The following is an 18,739-nucleotide window of genomic DNA, read 5'->3' as shown; positions in this document are numbered from 1 at the left end:
AATAAATATAAATGGAGAGGAGTAGAGTTGGATAGACAAATGGATATGCAGGACTGGAGATAGCGAGAGGATGCATGGGTGCCCAAGCAAACTCAGGCAGCCACAGGAGGACGTAGAGGTGACATGGCTGAAGCGAGTTAAAATAAATAGATAAACGGAAGCAATGGAGTTGCAGGAATCCACGGAGTTAATAAATAAATAAATAAAGTCAGAGCTCAGTAGGCTGGCATCTGTGGAATGAAAGGATTAAGTAAATATAATCGGAGCTGAGTGAGCCAGTCTACAAACAGTGCTTTCAGTCCAGGAGATGGCAGGAGATTTGGTCTTAATGGTGCCTGAGGAACCTCGTCAGCCTTACAATAAACTTAATGGCAGTGACAGAACTGGGAGACCATCTAAAAATTTTTAAAAATGAGCGGTACAGGGACGATTCAGTGTTTACATCAACTAAAAATAACCTTTCAGCAGGGAAAACAAACGCCCAGAAATTGGACAAAAAAACAAAATGGCGGGTGGATCGAGGTGACTCTCACCACAGCAGCGCCTAGTGGCGGGAGGTCTGCGAGTACAGCATGGGAGGCAAATGGGATCTTCCCCATTCTGACATGTTGAGATTGGGTTTCTCTGCAATAAATGTTGTGACACAACAATTGTGAACAGGAAGCAAGAGTAACGTGGACAGTAAGTGCAGGCAAGACTTTTCATATATTGCTAGTTAATTTCCCATGGTGTTGTATGGGGATGGAGCAGGGCTAGAAAGTGGGGAATAATTGAACAAGGGGCCCAAACTATAGTTCAGTCCCCAAATCAAAGTCATAATTCTGTCCTTATTTTTATCATTACCTTGTTTGACGGATCATTTCAAACATTTTTCACCTGTTGAGTAGTTTTTTTTACAAATATTTGTTCTAAATTTATCTTTCACTTACTCAGAAAATGTTGTAATATGTGTAACCTTCAGAATTTGAGTTGCTGATAACATCATTGCAGGGTCAGAATGACCACTGAAGATCAAAAGGTAAAGGAAATAATAGTCACTAATAGAATAAAATATCGAACTCACTTCAAGACAAAGTGACATCACTTTACCTTTGACCTCGACTCTGTTCAGGACAACTTAAGGTCCCTTCATCTTTGACCTTGGACTCTACTGAGCTATCAACTTACTATCCCTTTATCTTTAACCCTTTCAGGCCATATATATTTCAGGTAACAGGGATGAAAACTAAAATCTTTACTTTTCGAGGAACCAATTGCCTATAGCTGCTGCATCATCATATTTTAATATTTAAAACAAGTTGAAAGATAGCAAAAGTGAATTTAAATATAGAGTTGTTATTGTCACTCTTTGTTTGGCAACGTGGAATCGTCTACTTAGTCGGATTGCTGCCTTGTAACTAACGTACATTATCTAGCTAGCTATACAATATATTAAAAATATTACATCTGTGCATGCTTCCTGTCAAAAAATTCCAATGTCCACATTACAACAGGGGTAGGCCATTCAGCCCCTCGAGCCTGTTCCGGCATTTAATTAGGAATGTAGGAACAGGAAGAGGCCATTCAGCCCCTTGAGCCTATTCAATTAGATCATGGCTGATCTGTACCTCAACTTCATTTGCCAGTCTTTGCTCCATATCCCTCAATACCCTTGCCTAACAAAAATATATCGATCCCAGTCTTGAAAATTTCAATTGACCCCCAGCATCAACAGCCTTTTGAGGGAGCGAGTTCCAGGTTTCCAGATTTGCGTTACCCTGTGTGTGGAAAAAATGCTTCCTCATTTCCCTCTTAAATGGCCTCACTCTAATTCTAAGGTTCTATATTTCTAAAAAATATTGAGATTACTCAAAGAACAATTAGTTGCCACGAGGGAGAGTTACGCCTCTTTTACACCGATGCTCGTTCAGTATGGATCACAGAGACTGGCGGCCCATGCATTATCTCCCAGGGTTTATGAGATGGTCTGGATGCCTCAGCGCAGATTGGGAATGTTACCTGGATCCTACCTGGTCTTTAAAGCTCTGTTCAACATTGAGGGGTGTTGTCTTTACTTTTTAAGTCATTGAGGAAACTTGGTCATTTCCAAAATAAAATGACAGAAAAGGGTTAAAAACATCTGACTGATGTCTTGAACAATAACCCAAGATTCACTAACTTTACCAAGCTCAGTGTTCCATTATCTGCATTAATCTAATTGCTCTGGTGACTAAGTTACCTTAATGGTACTTGAACAGTCAATTATCTAAATTGCTCCGTTTACAGAATCTTAAAAATGTTCATTCATCTTGAGTGCATCTCTTCCCAGCATGCCTTATTGAACTCAAACACACCTTATTATCTACTTATTAAAAGGAAAATCTGACTTTTGAAGCATTAATGTTAACACAGTGTAAAACCTCTCCCCCACCCCAACCCACTGAAATTATTGCATAAATTAAAATCAAAGTTGCACCAGATAACACAGTAGAAACTCAATTAAAAAGATAAATGGCGGAGGTGAATTTTCATAAGTTATCTTGGAGACGGCTGCTGATGTGGCAGATCAGAGGACCTACATGGAGGGGGAGTTGGTCTACAGGATCCATTTCCCTCACTGTGAGAAACTATCAGGAAAGATTAAACAGGCTGGGGCTTTTTTCTCTAGAAAGGAGAAGGCTGAGGGGTGACCTGCTAGAGGTCTTTAAAATTATGAAAGGGTTTGATAGGGTAGACGTAGAGAAGATCTTTCCACTTGCCCAAAACTAGGAGTCATAAATATAAGACAGTCACTAACAAATCTAATAAGGAATTCAGGAGAAACTTCTTCACCCAGAGGGTGGTGAGGCATGTTGTAACACCCCAACTATGGTCTGGATGACTCCGTGCAGATTGGGAATTTTATCTGGATCCAACCTGGAACTCGCTACCACATCGAGTGGTTGAGGCGAATAGCATAGATGCACTTAAGGGGAAGCTAGATAAGTATATGAGGGAGAAAGAAATAGAAGGTTATGCTGATAGGGTTAGATGAATTAGGGTGAGAGGAGGCTCGTGTGGAGCATAAACACCATGTAGACCAGTTAGGTAAATTCTATGTAAATCTATGTGCTGCATTAACACTGATTTCTATTTTTTCCCAAAACAATTGCAATGCAGTATTCAATCAGTCACATCAAATGCTTTCCTTAGAGATTATTAACATTAATAAATATTTGAATTCAGCCAAGCGAGAATGCGTAAATGTCCACCAAATCGGCTTTGCATGGCACCCATCTTGAATTTTGGGACCAAACATTTCCAGCAACACAAGCAACGAGAAATTTGAAATTCACTGCCAAAAAATAAAGGGGCAAAATTAACGAGGATTAGTAATGAAGATAATTGAAGGAGCAAAATCATGAAAATAAGATGACTTGCAATTTGCATTCATCCCAGTATCAGAGTACTAGGGGCCAGACCTGTTGCCAGTGATATTGCCTTATTGGCTTCAGTTCTGGATTACACTCTTGTCACTGTAGAGAAGTGTAGAGAGATGCTCAGGTTGCTCTTTACAGTAGGGAGGGAGGAAAAATTAGGGGGAAGTCATTCCCAGACCCTCTTGTAGACCTCCTACTGGTCAGTTTCAGAATAACATTGGTAAAATTCTAGCAGGGGTTCACTCTCTTGATCAAGTATAACTCGAGAGGGGAAAAAACATTGAGGGTAAATCCTTCAAAATGGGGGGAAAAAACACAGATGAGAAAGTTGGATGCAATCATCTAATGTATTTAACACCTTGTAATGGAGAACTTTGGGGTTCCCTTGGTGTCTCAATGGTTAAATGCACTGCCCAGTATGGTGTCAAGTCATACAGAGCAGGGAAAGTCCAGGTTTGAATGTATTGGGTTAGTTGATTACAGACAGAGCACCTTGATGGAGGAAAAGTGAGAGAACCTACAATTGGCGTTTGTGTACCTGGGTTAGGGAGAGGAGAAATCAGACAGAGTTAACATTTCTGATCCCTCTCCAGTTATCCCTAGAAAGACTTACATTTATATAGTGACTTTCACAACCTCAGGACACCTCAAAGCGCTTTACAGCCAATGAAGTATTTTTGAAGTGTAGTCACTGTTGTAATGTAGGAAATGTGGCAGCCAATTTATGCACAGCAAGATCCCATAAACAGCAATGGGATAATGACCAGATAATCTGTTTTTAGGGATGTTGGTTGAGGGATAAGTATTGGCCAGGACTGGGGAGAACACCCCTGCACTTCTTCGCATCATACTGTGGGATCTTTTCCGTCCACCTGAGAGGGCAGACAGGACCTCAGTTTAACGTCTCATCCAAAAGACGGGCACTTCTGACAGAGCAACACTCCCTCAGTACTGGAACTGGAAGCCTAGATTTTGTGCTCAAATCTCAGGAGCGGGACTTGAATCTGCAAACCTTCTGACTCAGAGGCGAGAGTGTTACCAACGGTGCCACAACTGATACCCTGCTGAAAAGTGAACTCGTGGCCATTGTGCGAGGACAATAGGAGGCTTAGCTGTGGTACTCAGATGGTCAAATAACCTGCTGACACTCGCTAGCCTCATGGCCAAAGAATTGGCCATTTAGGGAAGTGCAGGAGGGCTACTGGCAGTAGCACAAGTACCTCCAAGCATGGGACACCACCTTACAAGTATGGAGGAGAAAATTGAACAACAACAACTTGCATTTACATAGCGCCTTTAACGTAGTAAAACATCCCAAGGTGCTTCGTAGGAGCGATTATCAAACAAAATTTGACACTGAGCTACATATTAGGACAGGTGACCAAAAGCTTGGTCAAAGAGGTAGGTTTTAAGGAGGAGAGAGAGGTAGAGAGGTTTAGTGAGGGAATTCCAGCACTTATGGCCAAGGCAGCTGAAGGCACGGCGGCCAATGGTGGAGCGATTAAAATCGGGGATGCACAAAAGGCCAGAATTGGAGGAGTGCCGAGATCTCGGAGGGTTGTAGGAGGTTACATAGATAGGGAGGGGGCGAGGCCACGGAAGGAATTTGCAAACAAGGATGAGAATTTTAAATCGAGGCTTTGCCGCACCGAGAGCCAATGAAGGTCAGCGAGCACAGAGGTGATGGGTGAACGGGACTTGGTGCGAGTTAGGATACAACAAAAAGGTAGACCTCCCTATTCCCCTCGTCACTGAGAGAGATCGTCTGGTGGTTAGATCTAGACCATTAATTAGAAAAGATCAGAGGACAATGCATGCTTCAGGCATTGTGTAATCTCCATACAAGGCAGTGACATTTAAGCTTTTGAATGAATTGGAAAAATTAGATAGTTAATTGTCACGACCAGTGGAATTTGAGTTAGGAGTTATTGTGGAGCCAAGCATACAAAGATGCATTCCTGCATGATGTTGAACTAACATTAAAATGCCTTGCTACAGTTTAGAGAACAATTGAAATATTAGGACTTTAACCCTCTCTGACACAAAGCCTAACCTTCTTACTTCCTTGTTATGGGGAGAAGGTGAGATTGGTGTCAGGGAATGCTTCCATAGCAACGGTGGTTGGCAGTTCAACACTCAACTCAGGCACATTGTTCATTAAATTTAACACAAATGACAACATACAATTTCAGAATGACACTGCAAATTATATATCTATATAAAAGTTTTGAGCATGTCTGTCGTACTTCATTTTGAATGTCACATTCCAGATGTCACACTTCAAAGTGTCAAACATACATATATATAAAAAGAAAGGCAGGCACTTCATGCTTTTTTTTCTCTGACCCGGATCTTGAAGTTTACAAACATTTTCTAATCGGCCAAACCTCCCCCCACAATAATTAATCTCTAATTGATCTCAAGCTGTGTTTACTTACAGCAATTAGACTTCGCCGCTTTAAAGGCACAGTCCACCTTAGCAACAGCCCCACCTCTGCAGCAGAATATTAATTGTGAATCGCATGTTTTAATGCTCACCTTGCATCAGCTGATTTACTGCAACCACATCACAGGAGATCCGTTGATATAGAAAATATCGAGCACGTTATCGACTATCAAAAGTGGGAAATTTTAGAGAAAAATTAGTACAGCAACACAAAATGTTCAAATTTTACTGTTCTTGCTGCGTTAATATTAATTTCTATTTTTTTCCAAAACAATTGCAATGCAATGTTCAATCTGTCACATCAAAAGCTTCCCTTAGGGATTATTAACATTAACAAATATTTGAATTCAACCAAGCGAGAATGCGTAAATGTCCACCAAATCGGCTTTGCATGGCAGCCATCTTGAATTTGGGATCAAACATTTCCAGCAACACAAGCAAGGAGAAATTGGAAATAAAGGGGCAAAACTAACGAGGGTTAGTAACGAAGATAATTGAAGTAACAAAATCATGAAAATAAGATGACTTGTCTTTGCATTCATCCCAGTATCAGCATACTAGGAGCCAGACCTGTTGGCAGTGGTATTGGCTTATTGGCTTCAGTTTCAAAGAAGCTCAACCACAGTGAAAGCACATCCATATATTGTTGCTGGATCTAAAGACAATAAGCAGTGAAGTTGCCAAGAGCTCAAGCAGCGATACAATGCTATCTAGATGGATGTTTCATTGAATCTTTTCCTTCCCATAATAACTTCCATGTGTTTGTTTTTTTTTAATACAATTGGCCAGCGTCAACTTTTCTCAAAGGGAATTTGTCCTTATTAGTTATTACAAGCAGAATTTCCTTTCAAGCGTTTCCAAATTGATGCCTGAACATACATGGAACAAGATCAGTTCATTCTCAGGGTGGGACAAAATTTGATGGGAATTGAGAATGAAACCAATGGCCCAGTTGATCAGTCGGTAGTGATGGAACATATTGTCACATGTCCTTTCTTAGCAGGCAACTGGAGCTTCAGTACGGCTCGGCTGGTGGCACTCTTCTCTCTAAATCAGAAGGTTGTGGGTTCAAGCCTCATGCTAGAACTTAAACTGGGGTTGCCAACTCTGCTTGGACATATTCCAGGAGGTATCATCACATGACCTCCCCCCCCTCCAGCCACCCTGTCCTCATGCACCAGCCATTGGTCGCCCGACACATCTATCCACGCACTGCATGGTCTTCCCATGGTTAATTGGAAAGCAAATAAACTCTTTGCTAATTGGATGAATCTTGACCATCAGTCAAACAGTCTTTATTTTCATCTACAGTATTTTTAGAACTAATAAACAGAAGTCTTTAAAGAAAGTATAAAAACATTTTTAATACCCCCTTATGATTTTTCTCTTGGGTAACTCACAGGAGTGTTCAGGAGATTAATCTTTAATTCCTGGAGACTCTGGACAATCCTGGAGAGTTGGCAACCCTAGCTGCAAGTCCCAGTGTTCAATAGAAGGTTCTGGAGTGGAGGTAGTGAGAAGGGGTTATTTAATTCCAATATTGTGGGCTGTTTCTGATAATTTGTGTAGTGCATTTTTCCATGAGAGGAGAAACAAACAAAAAAAACAGCAACAATTTGTATTTCTATAGCATTCCTCACGTGTAGAGTGATGTCTCAGAGTGTTCTACAGGGCAGTGGATAAAGAGAGTGAAGGGAGAAAGGGAAGCGAGGGGTTGGGGGAGGGGGGGCAGCAAACGCGTGATTGAAGAGAAAGATCTTTAGGAATCTTTTGAAGATGGAAAGAAGTGACAAGTCCCATAGTGGCTGAAGGGGTGATCACTGATGATGGAAGAGAAGGAATCAGGAACAAGGGGTGAGCTGGTGTCGGAGGAGTAGAGCGGGAGTGCGGGATTAACATCTGGGGGAGACAGCTGATGTTGGGTTGGACAAGGCCATGGAGGGATTTGAAGGCTGAAATGAGGACCAAAATGAAGAAATCTAAAATAAGTATCTTAGATTGTAAGATCTGTTTAGGAATCTCTTCATTGAGCTCTTTAATATGAAGAGGTCAGTGGAAAACAATTTGAAATAAAATCAACATCAGTTTGAGTTATGGGAAGAGAATTGAGAGCAGATATTTGTACTCGGATAATGAATAAATCATACCTAGTTCCATGAGATGTATTTATCTGTAAGCTGTGCCTCAGTGGGTAGCACTCTCGCCTCTGAATTAGAAGATTATGGGTTCAAACCCCACTCCAGAGACTTGAGCACAAACTCCAGGCTCACACTCCAGTTCAGTACTGAGGGAGTGCTGCACTGTCGGAGGTGCTGTCTTTCGGAGCAGTGACGTCCTATGTCAGCGACATCACTGACCAAAACGGCAGACCCAGCCTGCACGTACACAGAAGAAGGCCCACCACCACCTTCTCAAGGGCAACTAGGGATGGGCAAGAAATGCTGGCCTTGCTATTAGGCTTGCCAACTCTGGTTGGACATATTCCTGGAGGTTTCATCACATGACCAACCGCCCCGCCCCCACTCACCCATCATTGGTCACCCGACACATCATCCTCGTGGCGTCCTGCCTTCCCACAGCCAATTGGAAAGCAAACAGACTCTTCATTACCCGATTGGACGGTTCAGTCCAACAGACTTCGCCCCATCTCCAATATTTTTAGCACTAACAAACGGAAGTGTTCACAGAAAATGGAAAAAAAAAATTCCCTTTTTTTGATGCCCCTTTGAATGTTCTCTCCTGGTCTTTTGCTCGCCGCAGTGTCTTGGAGATTAATCTTTAATTCCACGAGACTCTAGGACAATCCTGGAGGGTTGGCAACCCCCTACTTGCTAATGATGTCCATATCCCGAGAACGAACACATTTTTAAAAAAAATTTGTGAGCCGCACCAGTTCACTGGAAGACCCCGTGCGCACAATCCGCAGCTCATTGCAGGAGAATGGGCACCGTTAGCTCCGAGCCGTCCCCCCCCCCCTCCCAAAAGAACCGGGCTGAGATATGGTAGCGGCTCGAGTCCAGGGAAACGGGCAGTTTAACATGCAGCAGCTGGCTGCCCCAATTGTCAGGAGCCCCTTGAGTGCTGCTTGTTCTCCACATAATCTTTTCCATTGTTACAATGTCAGAGTTATAAAACAGTTGAGCTTTCCAATTCGAAGGCTGTTGAGCATCATTAACCAGGGACGCTGAGGACAAGTATGAGTGCGTTGTATAATTTAACACCAGCAGGGGTAACAAAAAAAAAATGAAGTCTGATTATGTGCAAAGAACGATCAGTTTGATCGAAGCTGTGAAAAGGGAAAGGCAATTTCCATTTACCCTAATGTAATGTGCTACCACTGCTGCTTGCTTCAGCCCCTTACCTCGATGCAATTAAACATGTTTGAAGAACACTATATTTTTCTGCTTGGATTCACAATGTTAATTAGCGTGTCTGGTTTTAAAGGTGAATTATTGCTGAGGTTGGATGAGCAACTCCTGTTATAAAACATTTTTTTTTTTTTCTTGCTTCCAATCTGATATCGGGGGTTTTCAGATGGAAAATAAAGAAGTTGATTGACTGCACATTTAATGACGCCTCACAGGAACAGAACATGTACAGAAGCCTGATTCCAATTCATTGGCTTCTCCTTACTGACTCAGTGTACAACCCATCTTTTTTAAACGTATCTAATCGAAGATTTTGTGTCCGTTGTATCCACCTGTCGGCTTTCTTCTTCCTCATTGGATAAGCGACTATGTTTTTCTGCTTTCTAATTGGTTCCTTTCTACTTTTGTTATTCACCAATCAACTTGCACAAAATCTTTTTCATTCCCTCCCCCACAACCGCCAAACATTTTTGGTCAGATTTCTTAAAAATTGGACCCATCACATTGCGGTGACTCCAAAGTTCAGCTGCCATGACGTTTCTCAGCTGCCCAGTGTTTAATCCTGAAAAAATAAACTATTGCATAATTAACATGTTAATGGTTCATTAAATAAAATCACAAATTTACCCATAAACTTCCCCATTCAACCTTCAATATCTCTCCTCCTCCTTCTCTCCCCATGGGAGATAAGCAGTGTATTCCTGTGATAAACCATCCCCTGCTAGCAACCAGCCAACACTACACCTGCCCGCACTACACCTGCCCGCACTACACCTGCCCACGATACACCTGCCCACGATACACCTGCCCACGTTACACCTGCCCGCACTACACCTGCCCGCACTACACCTGCCCACGTTACACCTGCCCACGTTACACCTGCCCGCACTACACCTGCCCGCACTACACCTGCCCGCACTACACCTGCCCACGTTACACCTGCCCGCACTACACCTGCCCGCACTACACCTGCCCATGTTACACCTGCCCACGTTACACCTGCCCGCTCTACACCTGCCCGCACTACACCTGCCTGCACTACACCTGCCCACACTACACCTGCCCACGTTACACCTGCCCGCACTACACCTGCCCGCACTACAACTGCCCACACTACAACTGACCACACCTGCCCACACCTGCCCAGACTCCTGATCTCCAAGAACTGTCCCAGCTCAGGCCCAACATCTTAAGGCCCGACATAGGGTTGCCAACTCTGGTTAGACGTATTCCTGGAGGTTGCATCACATGATCTCTCGCCTCCAACCACCCTGCCCCCACACTCCCACCATTGGTCACCCAACACATCCATCCTTGTGACACTCCGTCATCCCATACCAAGTGTAAAGTGAAAAGACTCTTTGTTACCCGATTGGATGATACTTGACGGTCAGTCCAACAGCCTATTTTCCCATCTCCAATATTTTAACAACTAATAAAAATGAAAGTGCTCAAAGAAAATGAAAGCAACATGCAATTTTTTTTTAACGCCCCTATGATTTTTCTCCTGGGTTTTTGTTTGCAGCAAGTGACCTGGAGATTAATTCCTGGAGACTCCAGGCCAATCCTGGAGGGTTGGCAACCCTAGGCTGACATGGGGAATGTGCGCACATGTTGATGACTCTGTCTCTCTCTCCTCCAAGCCCACTCGCTCCAAGCAAAGCCAAAGAAAGGGCATCCCTATTGGGAGTCCATAGTGGCGGAAAGCGAGACCAACTGGCAGGCAGGTTTCAGCAGGAAAGACTCTGGCCTAGAAATTCGCGTGCGCTTATTTTTGGCCGTGAGGGGGCGCAGGAAACGGTCGCTGCCCCCGATGAAGCACGATGGAAGATCTCCCTCAGGGCAAACTAATCATGCATTGAGGGGCCTCAAACAGGCATTAGGCCCCTTTTTTTTGCATATGTTTCAGGCGTGGTCACTGCACCCCGATTTTTTTGGCCTTTACCAATATGACGGACGGCGCATTTCCGGCTCGTAATGAGCGTGCAATTCCTGCCTGTCGTATTGGAGGCTGAGGATTTGCCACCCGAGAAACAGGATCTGCGTGGCCGAATTTCTCGTCCTCTGGCTTTATTATGAAGAAAACTAATGGGTCACGGTGGCAGATAAACTAATCAATTGCAGAGAACACAGATCCATTGCCACTTCCTCCTCTACTTGAGTCTGGGTAGACTGATTTCATTTCATTTCAATGGTCTCCGCATTCTTTCAGGGATTCTGATTTCTTACTCTTCCCGTCTAGTGTGTAATTTGCTGAACATTTTAAGTGTGAGCAACTACAGGTGCATTGCCAAAATATACTTTTTAAAAATTCATTCTTGCGATGTGGGCATTGCTGGCAAAGCTGACATTTATTGCCCATCCCTGGTTGCCCCAAGCGGTTTGATACAACTGAGTAGCTTACTAGGTCACCTCAGAGTCAACCACGTTGGTGTGGGACTGGAGTCACGAATAGTCCAGACTGGGTAAGGACGGCAGGTTTCCTTCCCTAAAGGATATTAGGGAAGCAGTTGGGTTTTCACAACGATCCGACAGCTTCATAGTCACTTTTACTGATAACAGATTTTTCAAACTGAATTCAAATACATTGAATTACGTAGAACTTACAGCACAGAAACAGGCCATTCGACCCAGCTGGTCTGTGCTGGTGTTTATGCTCCACATGAGCCTCCTCCCACCTCTCTTCTTCTCACTCTATCAGCATATCCTTCTATTCCTTTCTCCCTCATGTGTTTATCTAGCTTCCCCTTAAATGTATCTATGTTATTCGCCTCAATTACTCCATGTGGTAGCGAGTTCCACATTCTAACCACTCTCTGGGTAAAGAAGTTTCTCCTGAATTCCCTTTTGGATTTATTAGTGACTATCATATTTTTATGACCCCTAGTTTTGGACTCTCCCACAAATGGAAACATTTTCTCCATGTCTACCCTATTGAAGCCCTTTATAATTTTAAAGACCTCTATAAGGTCACCCCTCAGTCTTACCTTTTCTAGAGAAAAGAGTCCCAGCTTCTTCAGTCGTGCGGACGCGATCTGCCCGCTATACACGATGGATCGGTGTAACGTTTGACAGACTTTAGGAGACTTGAAGGATCAGTTAAAATGTGTATAGGGATATATGCAGCATGCAATGCATCACCAAGACATCCCGAGACTAAAATCTTCTTTCTGTCACCTCCACTAACGAGTTTATTTCCATCCAGGTGTAGACACCTCACCCAATGTGCTCTGTCAAGGTAAAGAGACATTTCCCTGTGGGAAACATTGGATGTTTCTTAGAGAATTTCACTCATTACAATACTAATACAGCAGAGAGTAGCATGACGTGTGCAAGCAACATGTAATTAGGATACCTGAAAGACATTTAAAGTCAGGTGCCAGAGTTTTCTACTTTGGCTCGAAAGCCGCTGTTCAGTGCTTGGACTTTAATTGGTGAAAGAATTAATTTTTGCATTTCTTGGAGGGAATCAGACTGAATAAAATATACATTTAGACCAGCAAAAGTAAAAGCCTGCAGTTCATATATCATAATTTTTAAAAATCCAGTTTGGGATTAAAGATGAAGCATTCTAGTTTTTCTTGATAAGTCCAGTCTATGTAATCGAGGATTCCCTAGTGAGTAAACATAGTTGCTTGTGCCCGAAATAAACGGAGCACTGAAGACGCTATAACCGGCAATGTAAATGGATAATGGTCATCGCATCTTGGCCAATATAAGCAACTGCCTGTTTTAAACGTGGATGTTTTAAGGGCTGGGGACTGTATCTCAGACTGCTATGGTTCTCTGGATTACTAGTCCAGAAACATAACCACTACATACCAGTACTGCTCTAGCGGCCTCTTGCGCTCCCCAATTTTCATTGCTCCACCATCGGCGGCTGTGCCTTCAGCTTTCTAGGTTCCCAAGCTCTGGAATTCCCTCCCTAAACCTCTCACCACTCTCTCCTCCTTTAAGATGCTCCTTAAAACCTACCTCTTTGACCAAGCCTGTCCAAGTATCTCCTTATGTGGCTCAGTGTCAAAATTTGTCTGCTAATCACTCCTTTGAAGCGCCTTGGGATGTTTTTACTACGTTAAAGGCGCTATATAAATGCAAGTTGTTGTTGTTATAAGTATATGAAACATTTATTATGGGATGGTAAACAGACTCTCTGCCATGTTAAAATGTGCAAGTTTGCTGTTAGTAGCTTTAGTGGTAATTTTCCTGGATTCAGGCTTAGCACATTGAGTTTCTGGTTATCTACACCACTGTCGCTGGAGTCCCAGTTTCACAGTTCACTGTTGTACTCTGACAGCTCTCATTTGCGAGACCTCCGCTTCCCTAACTCCTTCTAGGGGTTTGAGTTTCACCTGTTGGTGTCATTGGTGCAGATCGCTCAACAGGTGGACCTCCGCCCCGGATATCCAAGTTAAGTTATGGGGGAGCTTTCAGTTCCAGTGCCTCCCTGCCAGCAACACCTATAGGATTCCACCCGCCATTCTGTGGTCTCTTACTGTGTCATCTCCTTTTGAAAGTTTCAGAAGTTTTGTGGCTCAAGGAAAGAACCTGAAACTTTCAGAAGTTCGTGGGTTCAATCCCCACTCTCGAGGCTTAATTTAGGACAACACTTAAGTGCAGTACTGATGGAATGCTCCATTGTTAAAGGTGCTGTGTTTCAAATAAGATCCTGACTGCCCTCACAGGTAAAGATTCTTGGACAGAGTGTAGAGGAAATTTACTAGAATGATACCAGGGATGAGGAACTTCAATTATGTGGAGAAACTAGAGTAGCTAGGATTATTCTCTTTAAAGCAGTGAAGGTTAAGGGGAGATTTAATAGAGGTGTTCAAAATGAAGAAGTAAATAGATAGAGTAAATAGGGAGAAACTGTTTCTACTGGCAGGAGGGTTGGTAAGCAGAGGACACAGATTTAAGGTAATTGGCAAAAGAACAAGAGGGGAGATGAGGAGATTTTTTTTTATGCAGCGAGTTGTTATGGAATGCACTGACTGAAAGGGAGGTGGAAGCAGATTCAATAGTAACTTTCAAAAGGGAATTGGATAAATACTTGAAAAGGAAAATTTGCAGGGCTATGGGGAAAGAGCAGGGAAGTGGGTCTAATTGGATAGCTCTTTCAAAGAGCCGGCACAGACACGATGGGCCGAATGGGGCTATTACTGTTGAATCTGCACCCGCCACCCTTTCAGGCAGTGGTATGACAGAGGTCATAACAACTCACTGCGTAAAAAAATAAATCTCCTCATCGCCCCTCTGGTTCTTTTGCTCATTTCTGTTTGTGGGGCCTTGCTGTGTGCAAATTGACTGCTGCATTTGCCTAAATAACCACAGTGACTACGCTTCAAAAATAATTCATTGGCTGTGAAATGCTTTGGGACATCCTGAGAACATAGGAGGCCCAGTATGAATGCAAGTTATGCCTTTTTTTTTCTTAGGGTCTGCTGTTCCACAGGGGGAAGTGCTCTTACTGAGCCTTAATGGTTTTTAAATGACTCTTGATGATGGAAGCTTCCACTTTAAGAGAAAGTTATGTTTTCCAGTAACTTTGTTCTTAATTAAAATGACTCCTATCGCAAGTCACCTTTAACTTGTTACTAATTAATCCCAAATGAAGTATATTGAGTTTAAATTGCTTTTAAATCACACATTTTTAAGTGAAGTTGACTGTGAAACACACGGGTATATTTTTAAAAGCCAGTGCAAAATGTATTAGTTAGATCCTGTGTTCCTTTTGCTCTGTAACTATGGATCATTAATGCGTGCTTAATGGGGCAGGAGACAGAGTAAAGAAGCCACAACATCATCTAGATCACTGGTGTGTGCTGGAGTTGGAAAATCTACTTCTTACAGCATGTTGTAGCAAACAGAAGGCAGATTGAGCCAGAGATATTTCAGAGACTGCTTTTGATGCAGTCTCGCTGAATAGGAAAATCAGGATCTGCATCCCATTCTTTAATCTGCGCTCCTGTTAAATTGGACTCTTAAAAATTTGCCACAAAGCACCCTCCCAAACACACCGGGGTTTGGCTTGGTAGCATCATATTCCAGTCCGCTTCCGCATATTCTCTCGAATAATGTCAGCCTTGGCTCATTGGGTAGCAATCTCACCTCTGAGTCAGAAGGCGTTTGCCCCACTCCAGAGACTTGAGCACATAAATCTAGGCTGACACTCCAGTGCAGGACTGAGGGAGAGCTGCACTGTCGGAGGTGCCATCTTTCAGGTGAGACCTTAAACCGAGGTCCCGTCTGCCCTCTCAGGTGGATGTACAAGATCCCATGGCAATATTCGAAGAGGAGCATGGGAGTTCTCCTCCTGGCCAACGTTTATCCCTCAACCAACATTGCTAAAAAAACAGATAAATTGGTCGTTTATCTCATTGCTGTTTATGTGACCTTGCTGTGCACAAGCTGGCCTTTCCCTACATTACAGCAATGATTACATTTCAGAATTATTTCATTGGCTGTAAAGCGCTTTGGGACATCCTGAGTTTGGGAAAGACCCAATTCCCTCCTTTGAAATGGGCATTTAAGATTTTTAAGTGCTGTGCCAGATTCAGAAGTCATTTAAAGAGACTTATAACAATTATGATTAATGGCTTTGAAGGATGCTTCATGTTTTTTTTTTCTTTTTCTTTTCCTGCTTGCATTTTTTTGTCCATTCAGCTAGTAGAAATGTTTTGGGGCATGAGTTGTGGCACTACCATATTTTGATTTGGTCCTACAGATTGGGGCAGTGGGTCTCCCCATGGGACCCCATTGTTTTGATATTTTCTGGAGGAATGGATGGATGCCAGGCAGTTGAGATTGGCACCAGAGGAGGACTGCACCGATCTTCTGCCACCCTCCAAAACACAATATAGGCAGTGGCAGCCTTACCTGGACTTGTTGAAGGTGTTTCTGTGGGCTAGGACTATCCAGGCAGCCTGTAACTTGTGCCACATGCTACAAGGACACCTGTAGCCAAAGTGTTGACACAGCCAGTAGCAGGCAAGGTTATCAGCACACTCAACTTTTTAGATCAATCTCTTTCCAGTCCAGCGCTATCAGCCAGTACAGGTGTATAAAGCAGTCACCTGAGGCGTCAGTCAATATGGCCAAATATTTAATCTCTTTTCTTATTGACCATGTCGCAGCTGCCCAATGTCACCAGACTGCTGCATTTCCACCAAGTACTGCAGTGTCAGCCTATACCATATTGCTTCAGTGGGACCTGAACCCAAAATCTTCTGACTCAGAGGCGAGAGTGCTACTAACGGAGCCAAGCTGTCAGTTAGTAGCACTCTCGATTGTCCACCGATTCTTTGCTGGAAGATCCACAGAAACTCTGGAGAAACGTAATTTCCCTGGGGATTCCACGGATCTTCTGCCAAAGTTACTGCATGCCATCGGGAGAACTCCCCTGCAGAAATTCATCCCTGTTGCCTTTTACACTCCCACTGAATGGCACACATTTTGAAAATTGGTCATCTTTCTCTCAAACTGGTGGCTTTTGAAAAGCGAGTCAGATTATTAATTTCTAGACAATGACTGATGTTATATAATCTAGACTCTGACTGTTGTGATGTAATCGAGACCATTACTCTTGTGTTTGGTGTTCAACAGAGAACTATCGGTGACATTTAAGACACAATTAGCAGATTACTCAGTAATTTATAGCTGGATATTAAGTGCACTGTTTGCACTATAAGGGGCCTCTGTAGTGTATTTTTTTAAAACTGCATTTCAATAGATCAATGCTGGTGTTTTAGTTAAATTTAATTGATAATGTTTGGCAGTAATGTTATCTTAGCTCAGTAAAGTGCATAGGCACAAGCCAAGGCGAGGTGTCTCCACTATGCCTGTCTCCATGTGATTTGCTATATCTGTTAATGTCGCACACATGCAATGTTTTCCCAATGCAAACCCACAGACTTTAAACCATTCGCTGAATCCTCTTATTCCCTGTACATGCAGGGTAAATGCCAAACAAAATGATAAACCTAGCAAACCATATTGCTCAAGTCTCAGCTTGGTTCAGTTGGCCGCACTCTCACCTCTGACGCAGAAGCTTTGCGGGTTCATGTTTCAGTCCAGGATTGGAGTACACAATCTAGGCTGACTGACACTCGAGCGCAGTACTGAGAGTGCACTGCATTGTTGGAGGGGTGAGCCTTTGGGACGAGATGTTACAGATGCCATGCCACCCTTCAATGGCAAGACAGAGCCAACCAACTTGATGCCATGTGTGGACCTGGGTCAACATCGAGTAGATGAAAGTCCCAATGTGATTTTCCAACACCTGGACAATCACACTCTCTCTCCTCTGCATTTGTTTCTCCATTGCCCCACTGTTCTGCATCCTCGTTAAAGACAGGCCTTCTCAACCCCATTCCTAGAGCACATTTGACCAAGAACACAGCTAACATTGTTATGGTGTCTTTAAACTTGATGTCATGAAGGAGGGTGCACAAGAGTGAAGAATCGATAACGTTGTAGACACTGATTTTATCTTTTTTCTAAAAATCCAACTTGTGTAGGCTCCAGACTGCTGTTCGAATCGGCTCTCTGTGCTGCCGGGGGAATCTTTGTTTTCCTTGGCACATAATGTGAAATGTGAAATGCACCCAGCCTGTCACAACACGACCCCCGTCCTCTGCCCTTCACACAATCATTACCAAATCCTCAGCCAGCTGCTGATGGAGGTTCTCAATTGAAAGGCAGTCCACAAAATCTCTTTCCCTTTGATCACCTTCCAGTTTGGCACTAACAAATGTCAGTTACAATGCACCGAGGCTTTCCCTGACCCCAAATCTCTCTTAATCCTTACATCAGGTCCCAGAACATCGCACTCTGGTTACTCATTAGCAGGTTCTATTCCCACACGTTCCACCAGGACCCAGTTACTGACCGCAAGGCCGGCAACAGAGAATTAGTGCCACTGCAGTTCGTTCGGTGTCATTAACTAAAACCTTTAATGACAGGTGTTGGAGACAGCTGCTCAACTATTATGCTTAAGCACCAGGCTCACTGTGCCCTGGGGAAGGGGAGTCACTTGTTAGTTTGCATGAGCACAGCAGCGATGAAAAGACGGCAGACATTATTACAGACTCAACAGTCTCACAAGCTATTCATCTCAACAAGTACAAGCCAGTAGATGCTGGGGATAGTACATGTGCTTCCTATCACTGTACTGATTGAACCAGACCCCCCACATGCCCCAAAGGTACTGAGTCACAGTGGGGTTCAGTTCCACAGGTGTCAGGAACCCTCCTGTACCTCATCCAACTGACCAGTTGCCTTCTGCGAGCCCAGATAGTCAGTGTTGGTAGACCATTTGATCACAGAGGACATCATGCCTTGGGTTGCCAATTCCAATTGGACGTATACCTGAAGGCTTCATTACATGACCTCCCGCCTACAACCGCCTTGCCTGGTCAAACAGCCTTTTTTCCCCATCTGCAATGAACAAAAGTGTTAAAAAAAAGGAGAAAAAAGAACACACCATTTTTTTTAATCCCCCTATGATTTTCCTCCCGGTTTGCTTGCAG

The 18,739-nt window shown here is 43.4% G+C and overlaps 1 protein-coding gene across 1 annotated transcript; it reads left to right on the top strand.

Annotated features, from left to right (window-relative positions):
• Nucleotides 1-9,891: 9,891 nt before the first annotated feature.
• Nucleotides 9,892-10,335, top strand: LOC137301576 (putative keratin-associated protein 4-16). The gene has a single exon (XM_067971130.1). It carries the CDS (start codon nt 9,892-9,894, stop codon nt 10,333-10,335), a length of 444 nt encoding a protein of 147 aa, XP_067827231.1.
• Nucleotides 10,336-18,739: the final 8,404 nt, after the last annotated feature.

The sequence above is a fragment of the Heptranchias perlo genome, chromosome 34 (assembly GCF_035084215.1).
Source record: "Heptranchias perlo isolate sHepPer1 chromosome 34, sHepPer1.hap1, whole genome shotgun sequence".
Classification (NCBI taxonomy): domain Eukaryota; kingdom Metazoa; phylum Chordata; class Chondrichthyes; order Hexanchiformes; family Hexanchidae; genus Heptranchias; species Heptranchias perlo.
This window is presented reverse-complemented; position numbering and strand designations above follow the sequence as displayed.

Coding starts and splice junctions, on each gene's coding strand:
- LOC137301576 (XM_067971130.1), top strand. CDS start 9,892: ATGGGAGATAAGCAGTGTATTCCTGTGATAAACCATCCCCTGCTAGCA.